The 21,780-nt window shown below is 39.4% G+C and overlaps 3 protein-coding genes across 11 annotated transcripts in view; 1 reads left to right on the top strand and 2 right to left on the bottom strand.

The window, feature by feature from the left end:
• The window catches only part of Elp1 (elongator acetyltransferase complex subunit 1), a 67,114-nt gene extending 53,728 nt beyond the window's left edge, over positions 1-13,386 (bottom strand). For 2 of the 4 annotated variants that reach the window (XM_063261123.1, XM_003463778.5), the window contains exons 1-6: positions 13,171-13,375; positions 9,915-10,098; positions 8,502-8,654; positions 7,062-7,143; positions 6,315-6,395; positions 2,341-2,426 (exon numbers count right to left, since the gene is read on the bottom strand). In XM_063261123.1, coding sequence (XP_063117193.1) covers positions 2,341-2,426; positions 6,315-6,395; positions 7,062-7,143; positions 8,502-8,654; positions 9,915-10,064 — 552 coding nt within the window. In that variant the 5' untranslated portion in view covers positions 10,065-10,098; positions 13,171-13,375. Of the gene's footprint in view, positions 1-2,340; positions 2,427-5,083; positions 5,402-6,314; positions 6,396-7,061; positions 7,147-8,501; positions 8,655-9,914; positions 10,099-13,170 lie in introns of those variants that run through there. The other 2 variants (XM_063261132.1, XM_063261142.1) reach the window with 2 other exon arrangements.
• A 77-nt stretch (positions 13,387-13,463) lies between these two features.
• Abitram (actin binding transcription modulator) lies at positions 13,464-20,524 on the top strand. Of its 4 annotated transcripts, XM_063261175.1 has the most exons (8): positions 13,464-13,804; positions 14,832-14,883; positions 15,434-15,563; positions 17,764-17,840; positions 17,946-18,015; positions 18,098-18,224; positions 19,770-19,952; positions 20,211-20,524. In XM_063261175.1, the coding sequence occupies exons 1-8, from the start codon at positions 13,621-13,623 to the stop codon at positions 20,228-20,230; spliced, it is 843 nt and encodes a 280-aa protein (XP_063117245.1). In that variant the 5' UTR covers positions 13,464-13,620; the 3' UTR covers positions 20,231-20,524. The 4 variants fall into 4 exon arrangements, 3 of the variants coding, with proteins under 3 accessions (XP_063117245.1, XP_023418170.1, XP_023418171.1); XR_010051624.1 differs by lacking the exon at positions 20,211-20,524 and having other exon boundaries at positions 18,098-18,423; positions 19,770-19,934; XM_023562402.2 differs by having other exon boundaries at positions 19,770-20,524.
• Positions 20,442-21,780, bottom strand: part of Ctnnal1 (catenin alpha like 1) — a 62,159-nt gene continuing 60,820 nt past the window's right edge. For 2 of the 3 annotated variants that reach the window (XM_063261169.1, XM_063261153.1), the window contains 2 exons: positions 21,441-21,524; positions 20,442-21,330 (listed from right to left, as the gene is read on the bottom strand). In XM_063261169.1, coding sequence (XP_063117239.1) covers positions 21,265-21,330; positions 21,441-21,524 — 150 coding nt within the window. In that variant the 3' untranslated portion in view covers positions 20,442-21,264. The remainder of the gene's footprint in view (positions 21,331-21,440; positions 21,525-21,780) is intronic. The other variant, XM_063261161.1, reaches the window with a different exon arrangement.

Genomic DNA, 21,780 nt, shown 5'->3' with positions numbered 1-21,780 from the left:
AAAATGCATCGTGAGTTAAACCACTTTTCACTACCTCTCCCTTCTCTCCCTTATCAACAAATGGTTTACTGAAAAAGTGTCCTGCGTTCACTCGTATTCCTTAGCCCACTGAACACAGCAGCCTGAAAGACTCAGTGAAAACACAAATCAGAACTTGCTGCTCTGTGAAAAGCCTCCCATGAGTCCTATGTAACTGGTGTAAAAGCAGAAGAAGTAGCGCTGAGCTTCGAGTAAACACTTTATCCCCGACTTCACACCCTGTCCTTCTCCCTCCCCAAGGACACCAGGGCCTCCTTTGTACTCCTCAATACCCAAGAAACAAACAACTTCCAAGTCTTCAGTCCTGGCTGCTCCCTCTGGCTGGAATGGTCCTCCTTGGCTATTCACAGGGCTCACTCATTCACTTCCCCTGAGTCCATAATTAGACAGCACCTTCTTAAGTGTGCCCATCCCGACTTGACTCCTCTGTGTAGTCTGCCACTCCTGATCCTGTTTTACCTTCCTCCATGGCATTTCCACTACCTGGCATATTAGATTTTGACATTACTTTACTGTTTGCACATGCAAACACAATGCACTCTACTATGGTAGGTATTCTGTTCCCTGATATATATTCAGTACCTCTAACAGAGCCTGATCAGGTAGGTACTCAATAAATGCTTTTAAATGAATCAACAACCAAACCTCTTTATTTCTAGTTTTTTGAGCCTCACACACAGTTTCAGTTAGCCTCAAATCTGCAGCAATCCTCTTGCCTCAGCCTCCCAAGTGTTGGAATTACAGGTGCCACTACACCTAGCTAATTCTAGGTAAACAACACACAATGCAACCTCCAAACCCAGAGTTATAGGACATTAGAAGAACAGACAGGCAATAATCCGAGTGCTGGAGTCACAAAACCAAAGCATTCCAACAGCAGTATTTGCATCTGCCTAACTCACAGACTTAATTCTCCTGAAACAAGGTTTCACTGCACTCCCACCTCATCCTCGTGAGTAGCTGTAACTACAAGGCAAGTGCTACGGCATCCAGTATCATCTGTGGATTTTTGTTCTGTTTTCCGAAGGTAAATGTGACCTTCCAAAGCAAGACCAAGTTCTTGAGAGCTTTTAGAAAAAAATTACAGGGGCTGGGGATTTAGCTCAGCAGCATAAGCACCTGCCTTGCAAGCAGGCGGTCGTGAGTTCGATCCCTGGTACCGATAAAAATGAAAAAGACAAAAAAAAAAAAAGAAAAAATTACAAAAGGTAGAGTAGCCCACTGGATAACATATCAGATATTGGAATGCATTTTTATTTTCTCCATTATCTGAATCATTTTATTATTAAACACAATGTTGGCACCAGTGGGTAACTCTCACTCTCATGGGCAGCAGGAGTAAAACACCTGCTCCAGAGCATAACAGAGTATGAAAAGCCACCTTATTTTAAATTCTACTATAGGGTCCCTTAAAGTACTATTTTTAATAACTTTATCAGGATATAATTTATACAACATAAGGTTCACTCATGTGAAGTACTGTATACAATTCAATGTTTTTAAACTATATTTCAAAAGCTGAGTAACCATCACCATAATGTAAATTCTGTACATTTCCAACATCTCAGGAAGAAACTTCATACCAATTTGTAGTGCTTTTTTTTTGTACCAGGGATTGAACTCATGACCTCACACTTAGTAGGCAAGCACTTGTACCGCGGAGCTAAATCCCAGCCCCGCTTTGGCAGTTCTTTCTTTCCTGCACCCGTAACTTCCAATCAGAGGCAAACATTAATCTACTTTGTCTCTACAAATTTGTCTATTCTGGGCATTTTATATATATGTAATCAATTACATTAGAAGACTGAAAACCATTATCTTGGTCAACAAAAACACTAATGTTTAAAATTTTCTAATCTATCAAGAAGGAAAACAAAGAATTTCACTCAAAAGGAAAAATCAGAAAAAAATTTTTTTAGAAAAGAACAACCCCTGCACCTGGAGGAAAGTATGAACACATGCATGTGAATGCTGAGCAGTAAAGGAAGGACAGCAGCGCTCCCTGGGGAAGATGAGGAAAGGGTCAGGAGAGGTATGCAGGAAGAGGGCGGGGGTTTCATTTCTACTTGTGATACTTTATTTTCTAAACTGTGTGATAAATATTGCTTATAATTGTTCTTGACACTTAGAAAGGATCTTTGTACATAACTCATTCCTTGAGGGCTCTAAACAGTTATAGTTTTACTAAGCAGAAAGAGCTGTCGGTTACTGGCCTCTAACTGGTCACCTAGGCATTTCTGGTGGGTGGCAGAACTTCCCTTTGTTCCAATCAAGGTCTTCTGTCTATCAAACCAATCTTACCGTTTGCATCTGGAAGGCTGCTTGCCTGCCTTCTGATCCATGGAACTGTGTCTCCTTCTTGCCCCATCCAACAGTGACAAACTTACCTAAAGAACAATTTATTAAGAACATTCAGGACAACCAATAAGCTAAATAAAGTGAAATAAAAGCAGTTTCACTCTTGTTTTTTGTAAAGTTGGTCACTAACAATTATTTGGGCTCTTTAAGACCTCTCTATAAATCACCTAGCTGTCAGTAATTTAAAAACCTGTTTTTATGGTTTTGATCTGAAATGTCACCCCAAAATTTGCTATGTCTGGATTGGATAATGGGGGTGCTATACTCACCTGTAGGTTAATCCACAGCCAGGTTCAGGGCTAAAGGTGCTATGAGGCCTGCCTGGAGGTAGGTCACTGGGGTATGACCTAGAAGGGTCTACCTTCCTCCCTGGCTCCTTGCTTTACTCTATACTTCCAGCCACCATGACATAAGTTGCTTTACTCTCTGCAGCCCTTTCCACCATGCCATTTCTACCTTGAAGCTAGCTAACCATGGACTGTAACCATAAGCCAAAATTACTCTATCCTCCTTTAAGTTGTGAGTGTCAGGTATTTGTCCCAGTGACCGGAAAGTAACTAACATTTTAGTACTAAGAGCAGAGTCATTGATGTGACTACTTGTTCGTGTGGCTCAGAAGCCCTTGGAACTGGCCTTTAGAAGGAGCTTGGAAAGTCTGGAGATGCCAGCTAGAGAAGCCCTAGAGCCAAACTTGATGGAAGATCCTGGTCAGCATTCAGAAAACCAGAATGCTCAAAAGTATCAGAAGCTTTAGCAGGGAATAAGGACTCCACTGGCAGCTGGATTTCAGATCATGTAATATTATGCTCCAGCACAAGGTTTGTCTTCTTTATTCTCAAGTCCTAAGACTTTGTGGGAAATTGAGACCTAGGGCAGCAGACTTTGTGGGAAATTGAGACCTAGACCAGCAATCTGGTGGAGGAAATTTCAAGACAACTTAATGAGTGTAGCATGGGTACTGCTGGCTGCTTTTAGCAAGACCTGTAGTAAAAATAAGGTATAAACATCAGTTATATAATAAAAAGGGTAAAGTTTCAGTTGAAAGGACATTCTTTAAAGTTGAGATCATGGAAAAAGTTGTTGCTAAGGAGATCAGCATTAACGTACTTACAATGGGGCTGTAATTTATATGCCTCATTGCTGGGTGACTCTGATTTGAATTTAGTTGTTTACTCTGGCTTGACCCACTAGTGGTACACACATGACTGTCACACTGGTAGTTTGTACTTTTACTAAGGGATCTTTGATTATTATAATGCAAAGAAAAGTCCTGATTTAATATATCAGATGTACTCATATTAGAGTTCTTTAAGGAAATGAAAATGGTACAAAAAAATTATAACCCAGCTAATTTGTGGTTCAACAGTTGTAAATCTATATTATATATTACAGCAATAGAGTACTTGTAAGGTTTCCATGTTATATTTTAGAGCATTAACTACTAATAAACTATTTATGAATGTTTCTTCTACTTTAAAGAAATTTGTTGCTTATAGTAATTTTAAAAATTGGTATGACTAGTATTAAATAATACTTGTATTTGAACAGTAATTATTCAAATTCAAGCAACTAACTAGATTTGGTCTGCTTATAAGCTTTTTATTATTTTTATTAATAAAAAGATGGATAAAAGTTTTTAAATCTGTTGTACTACCAGTGGCACAAGCTGCCCGATGAGACAGACATACATGTACCACCGATGGATCAAGCTGGCAAAAACATGTTAAGAAGAAGCCAAGTATTTTGCAATAAAACAAAAAATGAACTGAGGGCATCTCAGGAAGCAGCCAGACTCCACCCTTCACAGGCTCAATGGTACAAAAATGAAAGACAACCTGGTAAAGAGTCAAATGTACCCTACTCATGAATGGTAGCTGAGGAAACTGGTTCCCCAGGATTCATTTCACAGTGCTCAGCCATTCAGGCACTCAGGCTCCAGGTAGTCATGATGCAAGTGAGCCTGGTTACATAGATGGAGTTAACAGCAGACCTTGGTATCATCCAGATTGTGCTGGTTTTATAAGCATACAGATTTAAGAGTTATGGGGTCAGGGAGGCTTACACACACACTTCAAAAGAAGACCTCGGAGGCGAAGCAGTGTGTCCTTAAGAAGGCATTGCGTGAAGCTGTGAGAATAAAGCTGGAAGAACAGTGGAAATTCCAGGAAACTGGAGAAGCTAGGAACACCTGCTGAGGAAACCAGCAGGCAATGAGCAAGCTGCCAAAGGAAGGTCAGCAGTGCCATAGGGGTGGGGCGGCTGAAGCCATTTAGGACTCATATGTCACCATAACTTGCCCCAGGTACTAGTCTTGCATTGGTCCCATACCTTTCTGTCCTATTTCTACCTTCTGCAATACAACTGTTTATCCTGTGGCATTGCACATCAGCAGGATTTAACATTTTTAGTTTTACAAGGGCTCACACCTGAGTTGTCTCTTGCATCTCAGAGGAGTCTTTGAATTTGGACTCTTCAGTAATGCTACAACTGTTAAAACTTCAGAGGCTCTTATTAGAGGTTTAGATCAAATGTAACTCCCAAAACACTGATATGCTTAGAGGTAGGGCTTTTGTAAGGTAACTGAATTATGAGGGTACTACGGCTGAATCTTAGGAGGCAGGGTCTGGCTGGAAGAGGAAGGTCACTGGGGCAAGATCTCAAAGTGAATATCTCGCACTCAGCTTACCACTTCACTCTGTGCTTTGTAGCCGCCATGACATAAGCAGCCTTCTCCACAGCAAGTCCTTCCACCATGCTGTTTCTGTGTTTGAACTTGTCAACCAAATATTAAAACTTGAGAAACTTGAACCAAAATAAACCTCCACCTTTAGGTTGTATCAGGTATTTTGTCCCAGCATGCTGAAGGTGACTAAGACATCTATCTTCCATATTATATAGAGAAGTCATTTGGAAGAATTTGTAATAGCCTTTATTTTAGTGAGTGTTTTATGTCATATACATTCCAATTGACCTCATTGACAAAAGTCCACCATTTCACCGTTACCTATAAGAAAAATGACGTAGGAATAATTCACATAGTAAATGAGCAATGTTTATTCATCCAAAACTGGTTGAGCTGAGACTCAGCTCAAGTCAGCCTCCTCTGGGATCTTCCCTCTCCAGTTACTTCTTCCCTTTCCTTATGCTATCCTAATACCCCCACACGCTATCATTACTGTATTTTGGGCACTCTTTAAAGGAAAAGCCACCCATTTTTGAATTATCCTTATCACCAAACACACTAATGGATTTATAATAACAACTAGAAGCTTTAAATAGCATTCTAAATTATTTCAGAGTTCGTGGAGCAAGAAGCATAAAGTTAGATCTCAGGAAAAGTTGTACTATCTTCTTTTGTGATCCCTCTCTTCAATCAGGCCAGCTATATCATACCTTCCAGTTGGCCAGAGCTTCTTTTACTCAACAAGCGTCTCATCTCTCTTCCTATTTCAATACTCCCATAGCCTTGATACCCAAATAAGCTTGACCAAATATTCACAAGAAAATAATCTGATGGGTACCAGGAAAATGCAGTCAATCTAGTTAATAGGAACAAAAATCAGCTCTCTATTTCAACCCTTGTTTCCTTCTCCTCATAACTGTACTCCAGAAATGTTCTTATTCTAGCATTATAATCCAAGATAGACTTTCCTTAAATTTGGGGGGAGGGGGGGGGAACCTATCTAGATGCCTTTGAGCACAGGTTTCTATTCCCCAGGTCACTGACAAAGCTAACCATCTGACCTGGAGAAAATCTGGAAGAACTGGCTTAAAAAAATTATGCCATATAACAATTAATAAATGGAGATTTAAACTGCATAGGTCTTTGGCATTCTGATATGGATACTAAAGCACAAAGAAATGACCAAAACTGAGGAGGAACTTAATGTCACAAAATGTTTCAAAGCTGTACTCACTTTCACCAAAATCACCCTGGTGGACTGGCTGCTCCATGACTGGTTCAAAGTCTCTTGTCATCATAATCAGGGTCTGCTGACCTTAGAAAAGCACAGATAAGAATGATTGTGAAAATAAGTCATCATGTAACAAATTTGCCATTCCATAAGCATCTACAGCACTGTGAGCTACATAACCACAGAGAGGAGTTATAGTCAGAAAAGGGCACACAGAATACAAACAAAATGCTTTAACTTAAAAAATCCTTTGGTTAGCTAAGTCACCGGTTTTACACTCAGCTATTTACACAGAGAAAGCTGACATCAAAGTCCACATACTCCCCCACTAATTCAACAGTTCTAGTTTCTAAGACATCTTTCAAATATGTACCCCTGTGGGGTTTGGTTTACTGAACTTGTCTGGAATGAACTCACTCTCAAAGAAAAAACAGAAATGCAAGAAATGTTTGTAGAACCTGCTTACATAGTAAATTCTGGTCTAACAGCAGTTAAGATAAACACAGGTAACATTTTTAAGCTGCAATTGTAGACTTAGCAGCCTCCTTAAGTTTTATGACTTTTTTTTCCATTCCCCATAACTGGAAAAGTTATATATAACCATTTTATATAGAGAGGTACAAAATGAAATCAGAAAAAGCATATTCTACATTATAATGCTAGCATCACTGTTTAAGGAAATCTTTTAAAGTTTGAGCACCATGTAAGACATTAAAGCTTTATTATGAAAGCCTCCAGTGACAAGCTTACCTGTGGCAAGAAGCACAAGCTCTTGGTCAGGACTCCAGCTCATGACAGAGATGCCACTGGCCACACTTCCAACACATTCCAGCTGTTACAAAGTAAATTGAAACGGGAGGTTCAGAACAGTATCTCAGTAAAGATTTATTATCAAACAATCAAAAACAAACATGCAGCAATAAACATCCATCCAACACATTTTCAGTAACAGGGATCCAGGAAGTAGGAATCTGGGTTAGAATGGATACCCCATTCTTCCCAGCACCGCCTTATGAGAGGGAGTAAATCAGGAGTCTATAGCAGGATGAGGGTTTTGTAATTGAGGTCTTCAGGAAGTCCAGTGGGTCTCACAGAGGAAATAACAAGTAGCTAGAGAGTCCAAGAAAGTTTTTCTGTGAGGATACTTCCAGAGTGACAAGAGTCATGAAAGAAAAAGATCAGGAGAAAAACGTGTTGAGGCACAGAAGCCTAAGTGTTAAAAATCAGCTGCCACAGGCCTACTATGTGTATGCACGCCAGAATGGTGGAGGAATGAAGCTGAAAGTCAATCCGGGGAGCAGCCAGCTAAAGGTCTCACAAAGCAAGAAGGAACGTGAGCTCCGTCTTCCAGACAACTGAGAAACCACGAAGGGCAGGATCAGCATCACTACATGGAAATTAATGAACTGGATGAATTCGGTAACAAGGAAACAAGTTCTACAAATGTCTTAAAAGTAAATACCTGTTTCTTAAATATTAGAAAAGTTATATGATACCCTTTTTGACAATTCTTATCAATAAATTAGGTTTATTTGTGCATTAAATGGAGTAATGATTAAAAGTGAAGGTGCCACACTTAGAGTATGAGAGTTCAAAACCTCATCTGATAACTGTGTATCCTTGCCTAGCTACTTAAAATTTTCTGTGCCTCGATTTCCTCTTCTGAAAAATGAGAAACAATAGTCTATGTCACAAGGATACAGTAAAGAATATATACAATTTCACATAAAAAGCACACAAAAAATTACCTGGCACATTGAAAACAACAAGTTTAAGCTCTATTATGAGTCCACTATTAACATACTATAACTCCAGGGATATAATCAGTGTTAAAGTGATCACAAGTAATCTGATAATCAAAGAAGATTTTACAAGAATCAGGCAATTGCAACTTAAACACTTGTAATCAAAAATGCTGTAAATTCAGAAATTCAATCCTACACTTGAGAAAGAAAGAAGCAGGTAACTAAAACACATCTTGCAGGGGCTGGGGATTTAGCTCAGCGGCATAAGCACCTGCCTTGCAAGCAGGCAGTCATGAGTTCAATCCCCGGTACCGATAAAAATGAAAAAGACAAAAAAGAAAAAAAAAATCTTGCCTGGTTATCTTAAAATATGCTTGAAAACACAGCGCATGACTTTTGTGCTTACACAGTTCAGGGAATCTGGTCAGCTAGCTAACATACTTACCTGGTGTGTCTTCAGATTACATAGAATGACATCTCCAGAGGCCGTGGCCACACACACAGAATCTTGATCTACCAAGTCCTGAACACCAACGATGCAGCCACTTCCATCCTCTGGAAGAAAGCCTTCTGCCACCAGAGAAATTTCATTTTTCACCTTTAACCAAAGTAAACACATAAGCAAATTAATCTAATTTACTTTAAATAACACACTTTCTCATGCTAGATTAAAAATTAAACTTTCATTTGAAAAATATGACAACTCTCATATCTTTAACAAAAACAAGTGCTGGGTATGGTGGCACATGCCTGTAATCCCAGCACTTGTGAGCCTGAGGCAGGAAGATCATCATGAGTTTTGAGGTCAGCCTGGGCTACACAGTGAATTCAAGGCCAGCCTGAACTACACAGTGAGGCTCTGTGTCCAAAAAAAAAAAGCAAAACAAAAACAAGTAATATGATCTTTTTGCCAAATACAAAACGAACAAAATCTGTAATAAGTACAGTCTCTTTAAAAATTTCCAATAAGTGATAAAGCTAATGACTAGTCTTACTTTGTTTTGTTTTGTGGTGCTGGAGATAAACTCAGGGACTCTATTATAACCAGCATATATTCGACTGCTGAGCTATACCCCCAGCCTCATAATTGTCACTTTCTGCAATTTCTATAATACTGGGAAAAGATAATAAAATGTAACCACTTAACACACTTCATAGAAAAATATAATCAAGGGACTATAATCAAAATCAACTCACAGAACTTTTGGAAATATATATAATCAGATCACCACTAAAGACTGATTATTTAGCTAATATGGGTCAGGGGCCCAAATATATTTTTAAAAAGCTCCATCGGTCTTTGGCATAAGTCACTGGTAAGTGTATGCTTAATACACACAAGGTCTGAATTCAACACCCAGCACCACAAAAAATAAAAAAAACTTTAAAGGCTCCGCAGCAATTTTCACGTGCAACCTTAGTTGAGAACCAGTTATATAAATAGGACTACACTGTAAAAAGGATAAAATATCACCAATGTAGTCATAACTGGGTATAGTGGTGCACATTTGTAATCCCAGCACTTAGAAGGCTAAGAAAGAAGGATCCATACAAGTTCAACATCAGCCTGGGCTACAGAGTGAGATCAAGGGCAACCTGAAGTACATCTCAAGATCCTGTCTCGAAACAACAAAATAAACATACATATATTCAGAGCTGGGTTTACTTAGCTTAATAGCAAAGTTGAAGGCATGTTACTAGTTAAGCATATGTAGTAAGCGATCTATAAAGCAAAGAGAATGTTGAGAAAAATATAAATTCATTAAGACATAAAGAAAGACTGCCTGGAAGGAGGGAATTTGGAAACAAACAAGTCAAGGATCATGCTGAGTGCTAGCATTCTCCATCAATAACATACTTCTCGTGTGACAGGATTTACTTCTATCAATCCACATTCTGAACCAATAAGGACTGTATCCTGTTCAGTTCGGAGACAGAAGCACTGGGGTTTCCCTGGTGCTTGAATATCCTTGAACTCCAGAGTCTGAATCAACTTTAAATTTCTCATGATGAAGCAATTTCCCTAGATGAACTATTAATACCTAAAAGAGAAAGGACAGCTTAATATCAGTAAATGACTATCTTCATATAAAAAGAAAAAAACAGAATAATCCATGGGTCCAAAACATAATTAGAACAACCAAGAAAAAACCTACTTATCTAAATACATACTCATATGCAGATGCATGGCAGCAACCTGATGATGTAGAGCTGTGATCTACAAATTGGGAGTTGTGCAGTGAATTTCACTATCTCACTATTGTTGGTGAGGCAAGATTTTCAACTTTAGATTTGTGCAAAAAAAAATTTATTATCTTTATTCCTCAGGAAAGTTGAAAAGAACAAAATAAATAGAAATCATTTTATTTTGGATATTAGGATATATTTTTAAATAGATATATAAAATCGTAAGAAAAACAAAAGATAGCCTGCTTACTTGAATTATATAAAATATCCACATACATACACTGGAAGTTGATAAAAATCTAGAATCAAATGATTTTCTAATCCATCAAGTACATTTATTGAGAAAATAGCTTTGTACAGTACACTCATAAAAACTGAAATAAAAAGTAGAAATAAAAGCATTCAATGTTCTCAAAAGGAAAAAATACTGTCAAATAGTTGACTTTAAAATGATGTCTAATACTCTAAGACTGACTACTTCATTTCCCTGGCCAAGCTTTTATACAACTGAAAAGGTGAGAAAAGAATGTTAAATAGGATATGTACTTTAGTCTGACAATATTAAGACTTGATTTTTAATGCAGAACATTTATCTAAGTAAGAAAAAAATGACTAATGTGCTAAATATTTATAGTCTGACCCCTTAAATTCATGATGGAAGTCTCTAACTTATTTCAGGTGGCCACTACACAGGCCACAATGGCCTTGTCACTGTAAAACAGAGTAAGTTCTCTCATCTTGGCAGAGAGCAAAGATCAATCAATAATCCTTACAATACACAGAAAATAATATCAAGTGAAATAGTAATGATGCAACATAATGTGAGTTAACAGAAAGGCAAGAGGCTGGGCACACGGTGCATAGGCTTGCAATCCCAGCACTTTAGAGGCTAAGGCAGAAGGATCACTGTGAGTTCAAAGTCAGCCTGGATTACACAGCAAGACTAGATCATCTAAGGTGAGAGAAAGAGAATTAAGGCAAACAGTTTTACTAAGTTTTGGTGACATAATATTTAAGAGATTCTAGAATAATTTCTAGAACCAAATTATACCATGCAGGTTTTTAATTTATACCTAGTTCAACATACACAGCTTGAGTTTTTCAAATCCTATAAAGATTACGTCTTTCATCTGTACAGTATCACTGACATAAATAAAGACAGATATGAAATGGGAGAATGGCAAAGGGAGTAAGAGAGTAAAAAGATGAGGACAAATAGGGCCAACTATCCAGTTTCCAAATGATTTTTCACACTGGTTTACATAGTAATCATGCTGTCAACTCCTAAGACCTCAGTTTCAACACTGCTGCACTGGGGATTAAGTTGCCAACATATAAACTTTAGGGGACACATTCAAACCATAGCATATGCTGTCATGGCTGTGCTGTTCAGATCAGCCTAATCAGCCTCTATTTCCCTCTCAGTGAACCTGAATTCTATACAGCAACAGCCTGTGCAGACCTGGGATCCACAGACCCCAGGATAAGAACACCGGAGGCTAAAGACAAAAGGTGAAGCCTCATTTCTTTCCATTATCTTGCTGTTTTTGTCACTGTCACTCCACAGTGGGTCTTCACAAAGGCCCTCGTTCCCAGTCTCCAGTGTTTCCATGATTGCCCTCATCACCCGTTCCCGGGGGCAAAAGCACCAAACACAACCCATTCTAAACATCTGAAAGCCATCCTTTTGGGCCTCACCTTCTAAACTCCTGAGTGCTAACCCTAAAGTCTGAGTCCCAGCCATACAGTGTCTTTGCTCCAAGTCTTCCTTTGTTTTGTGCCCCACCTCTAGCTACATTTTGCAGCTGCTTCTTTCAGTTTGCCTTCCGTGTTACTTCATTGCTTCTTTCACTTTTTGTTCTTCCAACAGTTAGTTTAACTGTTATTATATTACTATTATTATATGTAATAATATTAGCATTATTATAATAAATTAGTGTTCATATTAAATTCTGTTTAAGTACTGTGTGGTTTCTACTTTTCTAACAAGTCCCTAACTGAACAAACACATCTGAATTCTCAAATCACTGAGTTTTCCAAATTCATTAGCTAACCAAGGTGAGCTTAATTTCTCTTGCACTTCAAAGACTTTAGTCTGAAAGCTTCTCTCAAGTCTCATACCCATCAGCTTTACTCCCTTAACTGCTCAGAGAAAGACGTTCCCAGGGCGGGGGATCTGGCTCAGCGGCATAATAACCTCCAAACTATCCCTGCACCTTGGCCTGTTAATACTCTTTTTTTGACATCTGCAATTTCCAACTTTTCCCCCTGAAACGTACTAAAAATCCTCCACATCACTGGTCAAGCGTGGATCATTTCCCAGTTTTCTGCCACCGCCTCCATTTTCTTCCCTTGTTCTTCATCCACTCACCTCTAAGCTAACCATCATGCCCACTACAAACAGATCACTCATTCGGCGACCAGACAATAAATGTCCATACCTCACTGAACTACTGTAGTCCAAACTCAACTCTAAAACCATATTGTCAATCTCCCTATGTTATTGCAAGCTTTTCTCACAATTACATTAAATGCAACTTGCACTGCGAAAAACTTGCTTTTCTTCTACCACAGTTCATTCTATTTTGGGACCTGGAGTTTTCACCCTCTGTCCCTAAGCTAAAAACTGTCACCGCATGTTTGCTGATTACCCACGCCCTGCAAGGAATCCTGAGGCTGGATTAGGGGCAACTAGAGGAGCAGCCTGTCACCCGGGAGGGTGCGGCGTCCCACAGCACCCGGAGATAGTTGCGGGTGGAACTGGTGACAAATCTGCAGAAAGGATTTAAGGCTCGAACACACTGACAACCTATTCTGACCCGTAGCAGGCACAGCCTCGAAGCCTTAGGATCCCATGCTCCTCTGCGCGGACTGAGCCCGGTCCCGGCCCGGGTCTCCACCTCCGGGAGGGTCGCACGAATGCTCACCAGAGCGGCGCTGGGGCCCCCTACAGAGCAGTACGCCCGCCCTCACCGTCGCAGCCACACAGAGCAGGTCTCCTGGTGCCCTCCTGGGACAGATAACTGGCCTCTGTTCCAGGCTCACAGAACTCACGGGCTTCCTGGCACAGAAACCCTGAACACGCGAGGACACAAAAACTAGCTCCGCACAGGGGAACCGCACGAGCTTGAGCAAGGCGGCGCGGAGGTGACGTCACGCATCGTAGGGCGTGGCCGGGCACAGGTGGGCTCCTGGGACACGCGCAGGAGTGTTTCGTGTAGCGCCGGCAACGTGGAGGTAGAGGGACTGTGCTAACTGCTTTCTGTTGTACCTCTGTCCTTCCGACACCCTACTGTATTTGATCCCCTAATTTGTTGTGGAACCCCAAAGTAGACTTTGTGGCGGTGGGCGGAGTCTGTGGCCAGGGAACAGCGCGCATGCGTAAGACGCCAGACGCGCGCCGGAAACCTGTTCTCCTAGAGGGAGGCGCAGAACGGAAGCGCTGTGGCCCTAGGGGGCGCGAGGCGGCGCGGGAGGTCTCCATGGCTACCGAGTCCGCGGCAGCGGAGCCTGGGATGCCATCGCTAGTGGATCGTTACTTCACTCGCTGGTACAAAACTGGTAAGTGCGGAATGATGGTGCTGTGCTTGGCCGCATTGGGTTGATGAGCCTCGACTACGATGACAGAGGAAAAACCACGTGTGCTGTTCCCAACGCTTCTCCACGTCCGGAAAGTCTACTGGGTGTTCCCCTCTAGTCGAGAAGAACTGTATTTGCAAAAATTTAAAGGCTTGAAACACAGCAGGGCGCCTTCTGGGGTCAGCGAATGCAGTGTGAGCTCGAGGGTACGTTGGTTGCGCGATAACTAGGTTAAACCGAGCGACACAAACACGAGACTGACCACTCTTGTGCATCTGCAAGGATTTGATGAGCTAAATCAGAGACTAGCCATTTAAAGGATCAGATAGAGACAGTAGGGATGGAGAGAATGTGGCCTTTCAGGTAGAGATACAAGAAAGTGGAATTTTATTTAAAGGAAAAGCTGCCGGAATAGTTCATTTGCCATTTAGAAGTAGGCATTCTTGTGCCGTTTTGACTATCAAAAAGCATTGGCAGGATCACCATTACAGATTCTTCTGACTCCTACTCTGTCCTTTTGATTCAGGAATCGTGGCTGTGCCCTTTTCTAGTACTGTAGCATATTTTCTGTTGGGCACATCCAGGGAAACCAACTAGCCTGTTTCACCCAGGACTGAGGTATTTCCCAGAATGTATTTTTTCATGCAGACATCAGGACAGTCCTGGAAACTACCAGAAAAATTGCCATATTATAAAGAATGCTTTTTTCTAATATAAATGGTAAGTTTTTTTCTAATATAGTAGTAATAGCTTTTTTCTAATATAAATATTTTCATTTTAAACTAAGGATAAAGCAAGATGGAGCAAGGATCAGTCAACTTAATGTTGAATAAATAAATCTGAGTCGGATCTGTTCACATACTTCACAGTAAGCCTGTAGTGTTTCAAGTAATGAAGAGATACCAGTGATACCAGCATGAATCTGATCTTCGTAATTATATCTGTGAAACAAAGTACCAATAGTTGTAAATATTGATTCAATGACCAACAGCCTCATTTATTATTCTAGATGTCAAAGGAAAACCTTGTGAGGACCATTGTATACTACAGCACTCTAACCGGTAAGTAAATTAGGAATTTCAAAATAGCAGGGTTTTTTTCTGGTATTTATTCTCTATGCTCTCATATTGAACAAACTTCAGTAAATAAACATTCATTAAATTATTCACTGTTTCTATTGAAATGGTTTTATTATAGGGGTCTACCTGACAGGAATGAGTCTTCAGTACTGACTACTCTGAACCAGTACAGTTGATTATCCAACCACCCAGATGCAGGACCACATCCTCAGTCACCTGCTACCCTTTAAATAGCCACCCTGTGCAGTAGACATGTCTGTAATATCCTATACACACTGGCATCCTTTACTTCTGTCCCTTCTACGCAGTGCTACCTAAAGAATTCTGGTACTTTTTCTTCTCCTGGGAAGGAAATTCAACCCCGTTTTCTTCTATTATTATATTCTCTATGCTTAAGTTACGCTACAAAGGAAAAGGAAAGGGATGATTATTTGACTAAACCAATGTCAGTTGAGGTATACCAATAGGAATACTGTGTTATAGGAGAAAGAAGTAAAGCAGTAACAAAGGATCAATTTCTTTCTCCTTGTAGAATATGTGTCATCACATTAGCAGAATCTCATCCAGTTCTTAAAAGTGGAAAAACAATTAAAAGTATTTCTTATCAGATCAGCACCAACTGTAGCAGACTTCAGAACAAGGTTTCTGGGAAATTTAAGCGGGTATGTACCTATAATTCTGTGATTATCTACCAAAATCCTCGATATTCATGGATTTACTGATCCAGTCAGCCTTAAGACTAGTAATGTATGTTCAATATATGTCTCTAGCAGTTTCATGTACTGATATTTCCCCCACTGGTTTTAAGTATACTGTAACCCTAAAGAAATTCTTAGACCAAAATAAAATGAGACATTTCACAAGGTATACTGTCAGATTCTGTACCACCCTCAGAATGGAGGAAGGGGAAAGCAGGTCTTTAAAAAGAGAACTCTACCTGTATAACAGGATACTTTTTCTGGTTTTACTACGATGGTATCTCAAGTTCTATAAAATTTTAGGTGACCAACTATTCTTTACCATACATCTTTTACACGTAAAAATAAAAAAAAAATCCTAAAAAATAACATCAATCTGAGAAAATATGTGGTATTTACTCGTTACCATTTTTCTGAAACGTTGCCACTCTAATAGTTTACCCCTGTCTTCTACCTCTACACAATTGTCAGTTACACAAAACGTTATCTTTACCCTCTACAATTCCAGGCAAGAGGACATGTTATCAAAGAAGGTATTGCACTAAGGTCAATTTGGTTACATATTAAGTATCCTGACAAACTCACTGGGTTGAGAAAATTCCTATGGGTGGTTATAGTCCTTTATTTACTGAGTCTACCCTAAGACTTTCTATTAATCATGTTTACTATTCCAGGAGACCCTAATTATTTGCCCTACAATTACTGATTCTCCTCACTTGGGGAACAAATGGATTTAGAAAAGCATTCATTTTTCTTAAAAGATGAAAATCTACACATTATAGCAGTAATGCTGAACCTTTTAGAACTCTCGATAAACAGGTAGCAGGAGAGCCTTAGGTTCACCACCGCTGAATTTAGTAAGTTGTGCATTTACTATAAGGAGCAGAAAGAGATCTACATATTTAGTCCACCACAGAATAGTTTTGATAGGATCTCAGAACTGTCAGTTCTTTATTCTCCCAAGCTAAGTGATAGATAAAAGGAATTCAAAACTTTTTTTTTTTTTTTTTTGGTGGTGGTGGTCTTGGGGATTGACCCCAAGGAGCACTGAGGTATACCCTCAACCCACTTTTAGACAGGGTCTCACGAAGTTGCTCTAGGCTGGCCTCCAACTTGTGATTCTCCTTCCTCAGCCGCCTGATTAGCTGGGATTACAGGCATGTACCACCATGCCTACTTTACCTCTGCTGTTTTAACGGAGATCCAGTTATAGACAAGCTTTCTGAGACAAATCTTCTTTCCTTCCTTCCCAAAGCAGAGAGTTACACTGATTCTATCATGAGAGGAATTACCAGATGGAGAATAAAGCCAAGGTAGCAATATCTGAAGACCATTTCATAATGTTTTGCATAGCAAATAAAAAGAATAGGATCATAACTGCAATGCCTATGTTCAGTACAGGAAAATTCCCAGAAAAGAACAGGACAATGTGTGAGATATATATGCTCAGCTTTCATAAGACTTTGTAGATACTGGTCTGAACCTTCCCAAATACACCCATCTAATGGAGCACATGAAAACAACAGCCATACCATAATATTCAAAAACATGTATCAAATTATAGTACTAATGGGCTACAGGATAATGGGTGAGTTATTTTTATTTTGCCACTTAAAATTTTGCTATTCCCAAGATTTTCCCAAAGAACATTTTTTTCTATTAGAAAAGTTTCCTTTCCATCGAATACCAAGGCTGTTAAAAACAAAAAAAAAGTTTCCTTTCTTCAAAAACTTAGTGACTGATCCAGATAAATAAGTTCCTTTTGTCTATTAAGGTAGGAATAGAATAAAAAAGGTAGGAATCTTACCAAAATTTTGTACAATATTATAACCATACCATAATTATGAATTTTATATTATTGCTTATTGGTAAATCTTCCTGCACTTTGAAATAGGTATACCTAACTATATTTAGCTTTCTCATTTATAGTTGAAAGAATATATTACTAGTCTATACCTAAACTACCTTTACTCTGCTGTTTTTCCTATAAACTAGGATGATACCTTGTAAGTAGCACTTATATGTATATGCACAATTTGTATAAGTATTTAGTCATTTTTGTTTAAGACACCAGTTCCAGGTATAGATCCTATTTCAATCCTGATGCTTGCTTCTCAAAGGAAAATGGAAATGTGTATTATTTCTTCCTTCTCATTGTACCCAGGGGGCACAGTTTCTAACAGAACTTGCACCTTTGTGTAAGATTTACTGCTCAGATGGAGAAGAATATACCATATCTAGGTAAGTAACTTAAAACAGTATCTTAACCTCAAAAGCATATATTCACTAAAAGAAAAAGTGCTATAGTAATAAATTTTTTTCTTAAAAACAATTCTTTTCAAATAGCTGTGTTAGAGGAAGGTTGATGGAAGTAAATGAAAACATTCTCCATAACCCATCTATTCTTCAAGAAAAGGTAAAAGGAAAAAATACCACATCCTGTACCTTTTTTCAGATTTTTTTTATCATTTGATGGTAATGGTCTGTTTCTCTTCCAGCCATCCACTGAGGGCTACATTGCAGTTGTGTTACCCAAATTTGAGGAAAGTAAAAGCATAACAGAAGGTCTGTTGACACAAAAACAGTATGAGGAAGTCGTGGAGAAACGCACTGAAGGCACTACAGGTACTTCGTGAAGATTGAAGTTCTTAGTGTACCTGACTTAAGTCATCAGCGAGTGCACTGAAGAAGTAGGACATGTGAAGCCTACTTCACACCCAGCCATCAGCAGAGAACAACTCGTTCTTCATCCAGCCGACTTTCCCCCTTTGCCTTATATAACAAATCCACCTTCGTCTTTAGCTCCCAGACCTACCTTGCCCAGGTACTCCCTCTGTCCTTGTCTTGCTTCTAACAGTTGGCAAATAAGGGGTGTTTTTCTGACTCAAAAGAAGTATACCTTAGCCAGGCATAGTGGTGCATGCCTGTAATCCCAGCTGCTTGGGAGGCTGAGGCAGGAGGATCACAAATTGCAGGCCAGCCTGGACAATTTCGCTAGACCCTGTCTCATAATAAAAAGGGCTGGAGGTTTACCACAGCATACCTGGGTTCAAACTCCAGGACTGCAGAGAGAAAGAAAAAAGCTAAGTGGCCTTTCTTACCCAACCTGCTCAGTGGGACATTGTTGAAAAGTCCAGTGTCACTTCCACCTCAGCTTCTCTTCCTAGGCTGTAGATAAGAGGCAGGAATGCAGTGTGGGCCCTGTCTCCTGATTAGATCAATACGACAGCCTTCTCTTCTGAAACAGAGGAGAACTGTAACCTTGGCTTGTTAATGAGAAGTACGTGAAAAGACTTGAAAAAAACTCCAGAAGGCTGTCTAGCAAATGCAAGTAGTGCATAAATTGGTCCCAGGAAATACTTCATAGTCACTTGGTCTCATACATTCTGGTTAGTTTACTTATAGCAAAGAAGTTCTGGAAAATATGTTACTCAAAGGGACACGTGCCTTGAAGCAAATCAAAGATGGTCACATCATTTAAACTAGAAAAACAATTTATGGCTTAAGATTACATACTTAATTATGCTAAATTTCAACTAAAAGGATTTTAAGTCTTGTTATTTTTTTCCTTAATGGATACAGCATGTACAGATTTATATATTCTTGCATTTATATAAAAGTTTCACACAAAAGAAATCATTTGATATATAAATTCCTTTGGTCCCTTACCTTCCTGTGGTATTGAAGTCATCTTGTGCCTTCCCTGCCTGCACATGCACTTTCACAGGTGTATAAAAGTATGTTGTAAGTAAAACTTTAAAATTACTTTTGATTCACAAGAGAAAATTGTTATAGTAGAAGTGCCAGAATGACTCTTTCCTAACTTTACCAGCCATTTGACAGAACAAACTAAACACAGTAATGATGCTGACCTGAAAATGTGAGCAAAGGGGCTGGAGATTTAGCTCAGCGGCATAAGCACCTGCCTTGCAAGCAGGCGGTCGTGAGTTTGATCCCCCATACAGAAAGAAAAAACAAACAAACAAAAAGAAAATGTGAGCACAATCAGTAGATCTCCACTTCAAGTAGACTTTATATAAAATAATCGTAAATACAGTGAAAGAACTATGTGTCTGTTTTACATATAACATTACCTCACATCTCTCCCAATATTTTATCCTATAAGAACATTTTGGTGCCACAGAATAAAAATCATGCTTGATTGTTTAGAGCTGTTGAAGCTGGAAACTGATCACACGCTGCAAGGCCAGCCCATGACCATCCCAAGAACAAAGAGTGCCTGCAGCAGCCACGTGAAGAAACTGCTTCAGCCCAGAGAACACCTGGCCCCGAGACAATCTGAACAGTGGGCTGCTAGGACAACAGGATCTCCTGACATTAGGTTGCTAAAAGGTATAAATAAACGCCCCTACAGTGAGGAGCCGGTACTTTTCCTCCCATCAGAAGGATTCGGGCTCCACCTGACCCCAGCTTTGTCTTTTATTTTTCTAATCCTCTTGTAGTCCTTAACCTCAAGAACCTCAGGAGCTACACAGCTCTTGATGATTTTGACAGCTCAAAGAAGTATATTTTATAAACGTCATTAACCAAGCATTTTCTTCCTGATGATGACAGAACACTGACAAGCTAATTGGTAGTGTCGTTTCCTAGGGACCTTTTGTGAAGGCTGATTCTGTGAGTGACCCAGATAAAGATCATCAGACCAGCTAACATTTGCACTGCCACTTGGCAGCTAATTGACATGACTGATTTCAAAAGGAATTTTAAAGTATTGGGATACAGACACTGACATTCTAGAACAAAGTAAACATGAGAAAACCAGTAAACCACATCCTTCAATCAAAACCTCATCTACAAAATCACAAACTTTAAACCATAAAGTGTAAAAGACTAAAGGTATTTATTTGATTTATAATGAACATTCCAATGCCACAAATATAAAATATATCCAGATTTAAACAGCTCATTGGTGTCAACATTCTGTCTTTATTTGCCATTCAATCCATCAATGAGGCAAGTTCACAAGTGTTTAAACCAGTAAAAAAACGCTTAGGATTCTAGTACTCAGGGCCAGCTACTGAAGAATTAAAACCACAGCTAGCCATCTTTTCTTATCCAGGAGTTACCTTGGTTCCATTACCTCACTTTGGATGGGAGATTAGTGACACTCAGAGCCTCACCAGCAACCTCACCATACCTAAAATGTTCGCTAGAAAACAACCTGGTACTAGTATGGATGGCCAGTAATGGGCTCTGAGGAGCTCCTGTCACATGTGGGCAGAGGGACTGAGGAAAGTCCACAGGTTTAAGAAAAACCCTGTATTCATTCAAACTATGTTTTCTGCTGAAATTAGTTTTCTGAATGATAAGCTTAAATAAAATAGTTCAGGTACAATATGCCACAGTTGAGCACATTCAAAATAGCTTCTTTGGATGCAGTTGTCATTAAGACAGTTGAGATATTTGGTTTATCTTTTACAGAATATCATTAGTGCAATGTTCCATTTTAAAATCACACTGCAATTAGAATTCTAGCAACTACCATGGCATTTATTAGTTGACAGCGTCACATTCTGAAGATCAGAAAGTTAAGCAGTGTGTTTTCCTCATAAAATGGTTAAGTTTCTGCAAATATAAAATTATTGCTTGCTTCTTTAAAACGCCAGTTTTGCCGCGATGTTCCAGAGGTCTGGCCCAGGGCTGCTCAGGTTTTATTGTCCGTGGAGTCTTTATTTGTAACTGAGACCCATCTGCTATTTTCCATCTGCAGCTGGAAAGAGAAGAGAATTAGCTTCTACTTTGAAGAAAAAGACACATGATCAGTAAATATTTTTCCTTACACTAATAAAAAATGAATTTAAAATAGAAAAACTACCTCACCTTCTTCAGCAGCTTATAACAAAGTGAGAGCAGCTGGACCAACAGTGCCATCATAGAGCGTGTCTTTGTAATACACTTATCAACCTACAACAGCGGAAAGCATGCGAATCACACACTAAATGTGGCACTTTAACACACTTCACCATTTATTCAGTTTTAAAATGATTTCATTTTTCCATCATGGCACTCAGAGATGGTCAAAGGTAAAGACTTAGGCACATGAGATGACCTTAACCCCAGACAGAACACAGGGACGGGACGGGACAGGACACTGCCTGGCTATCTTACAGGTTTCATGGAACACTGGGAAGAATGGGTAGGAAAACACCTGTTCTGCTTC

This window comes from Cavia porcellus, unplaced genomic scaffold (assembly GCF_034190915.1).
Source record: "Cavia porcellus strain 051 isolate PalLab524CR breed Dunkin Hartley unplaced genomic scaffold, mCavPor4.1 scaffold_1, whole genome shotgun sequence".
NCBI classification, from domain to species: Eukaryota; Metazoa; Chordata; class Mammalia; order Rodentia; family Caviidae; genus Cavia; species Cavia porcellus.
This window is presented reverse-complemented; position numbering and strand designations above follow the sequence as displayed.

Coding starts and splice junctions, on each gene's coding strand:
- Abitram (XM_023562402.2), top strand. CDS start 13,621: ATGCGTAAGACGCCAGACGCGCGCCGGAAACCTGTTCTCCTAGAGGGA. Junction 14,884..15,433: donor ATACTACAGCACTCTAACCG/GTAAGTAAATTA, acceptor TTCTCCTTGTAG/AATATGTGTCATCACATTAG. Junction 18,225..19,769: donor ACGCACTGAAGGCACTACAG/GTACTTCGTGAA, acceptor TTGATTGTTTAG/AGCTGTTGAAGCTGGAAACT.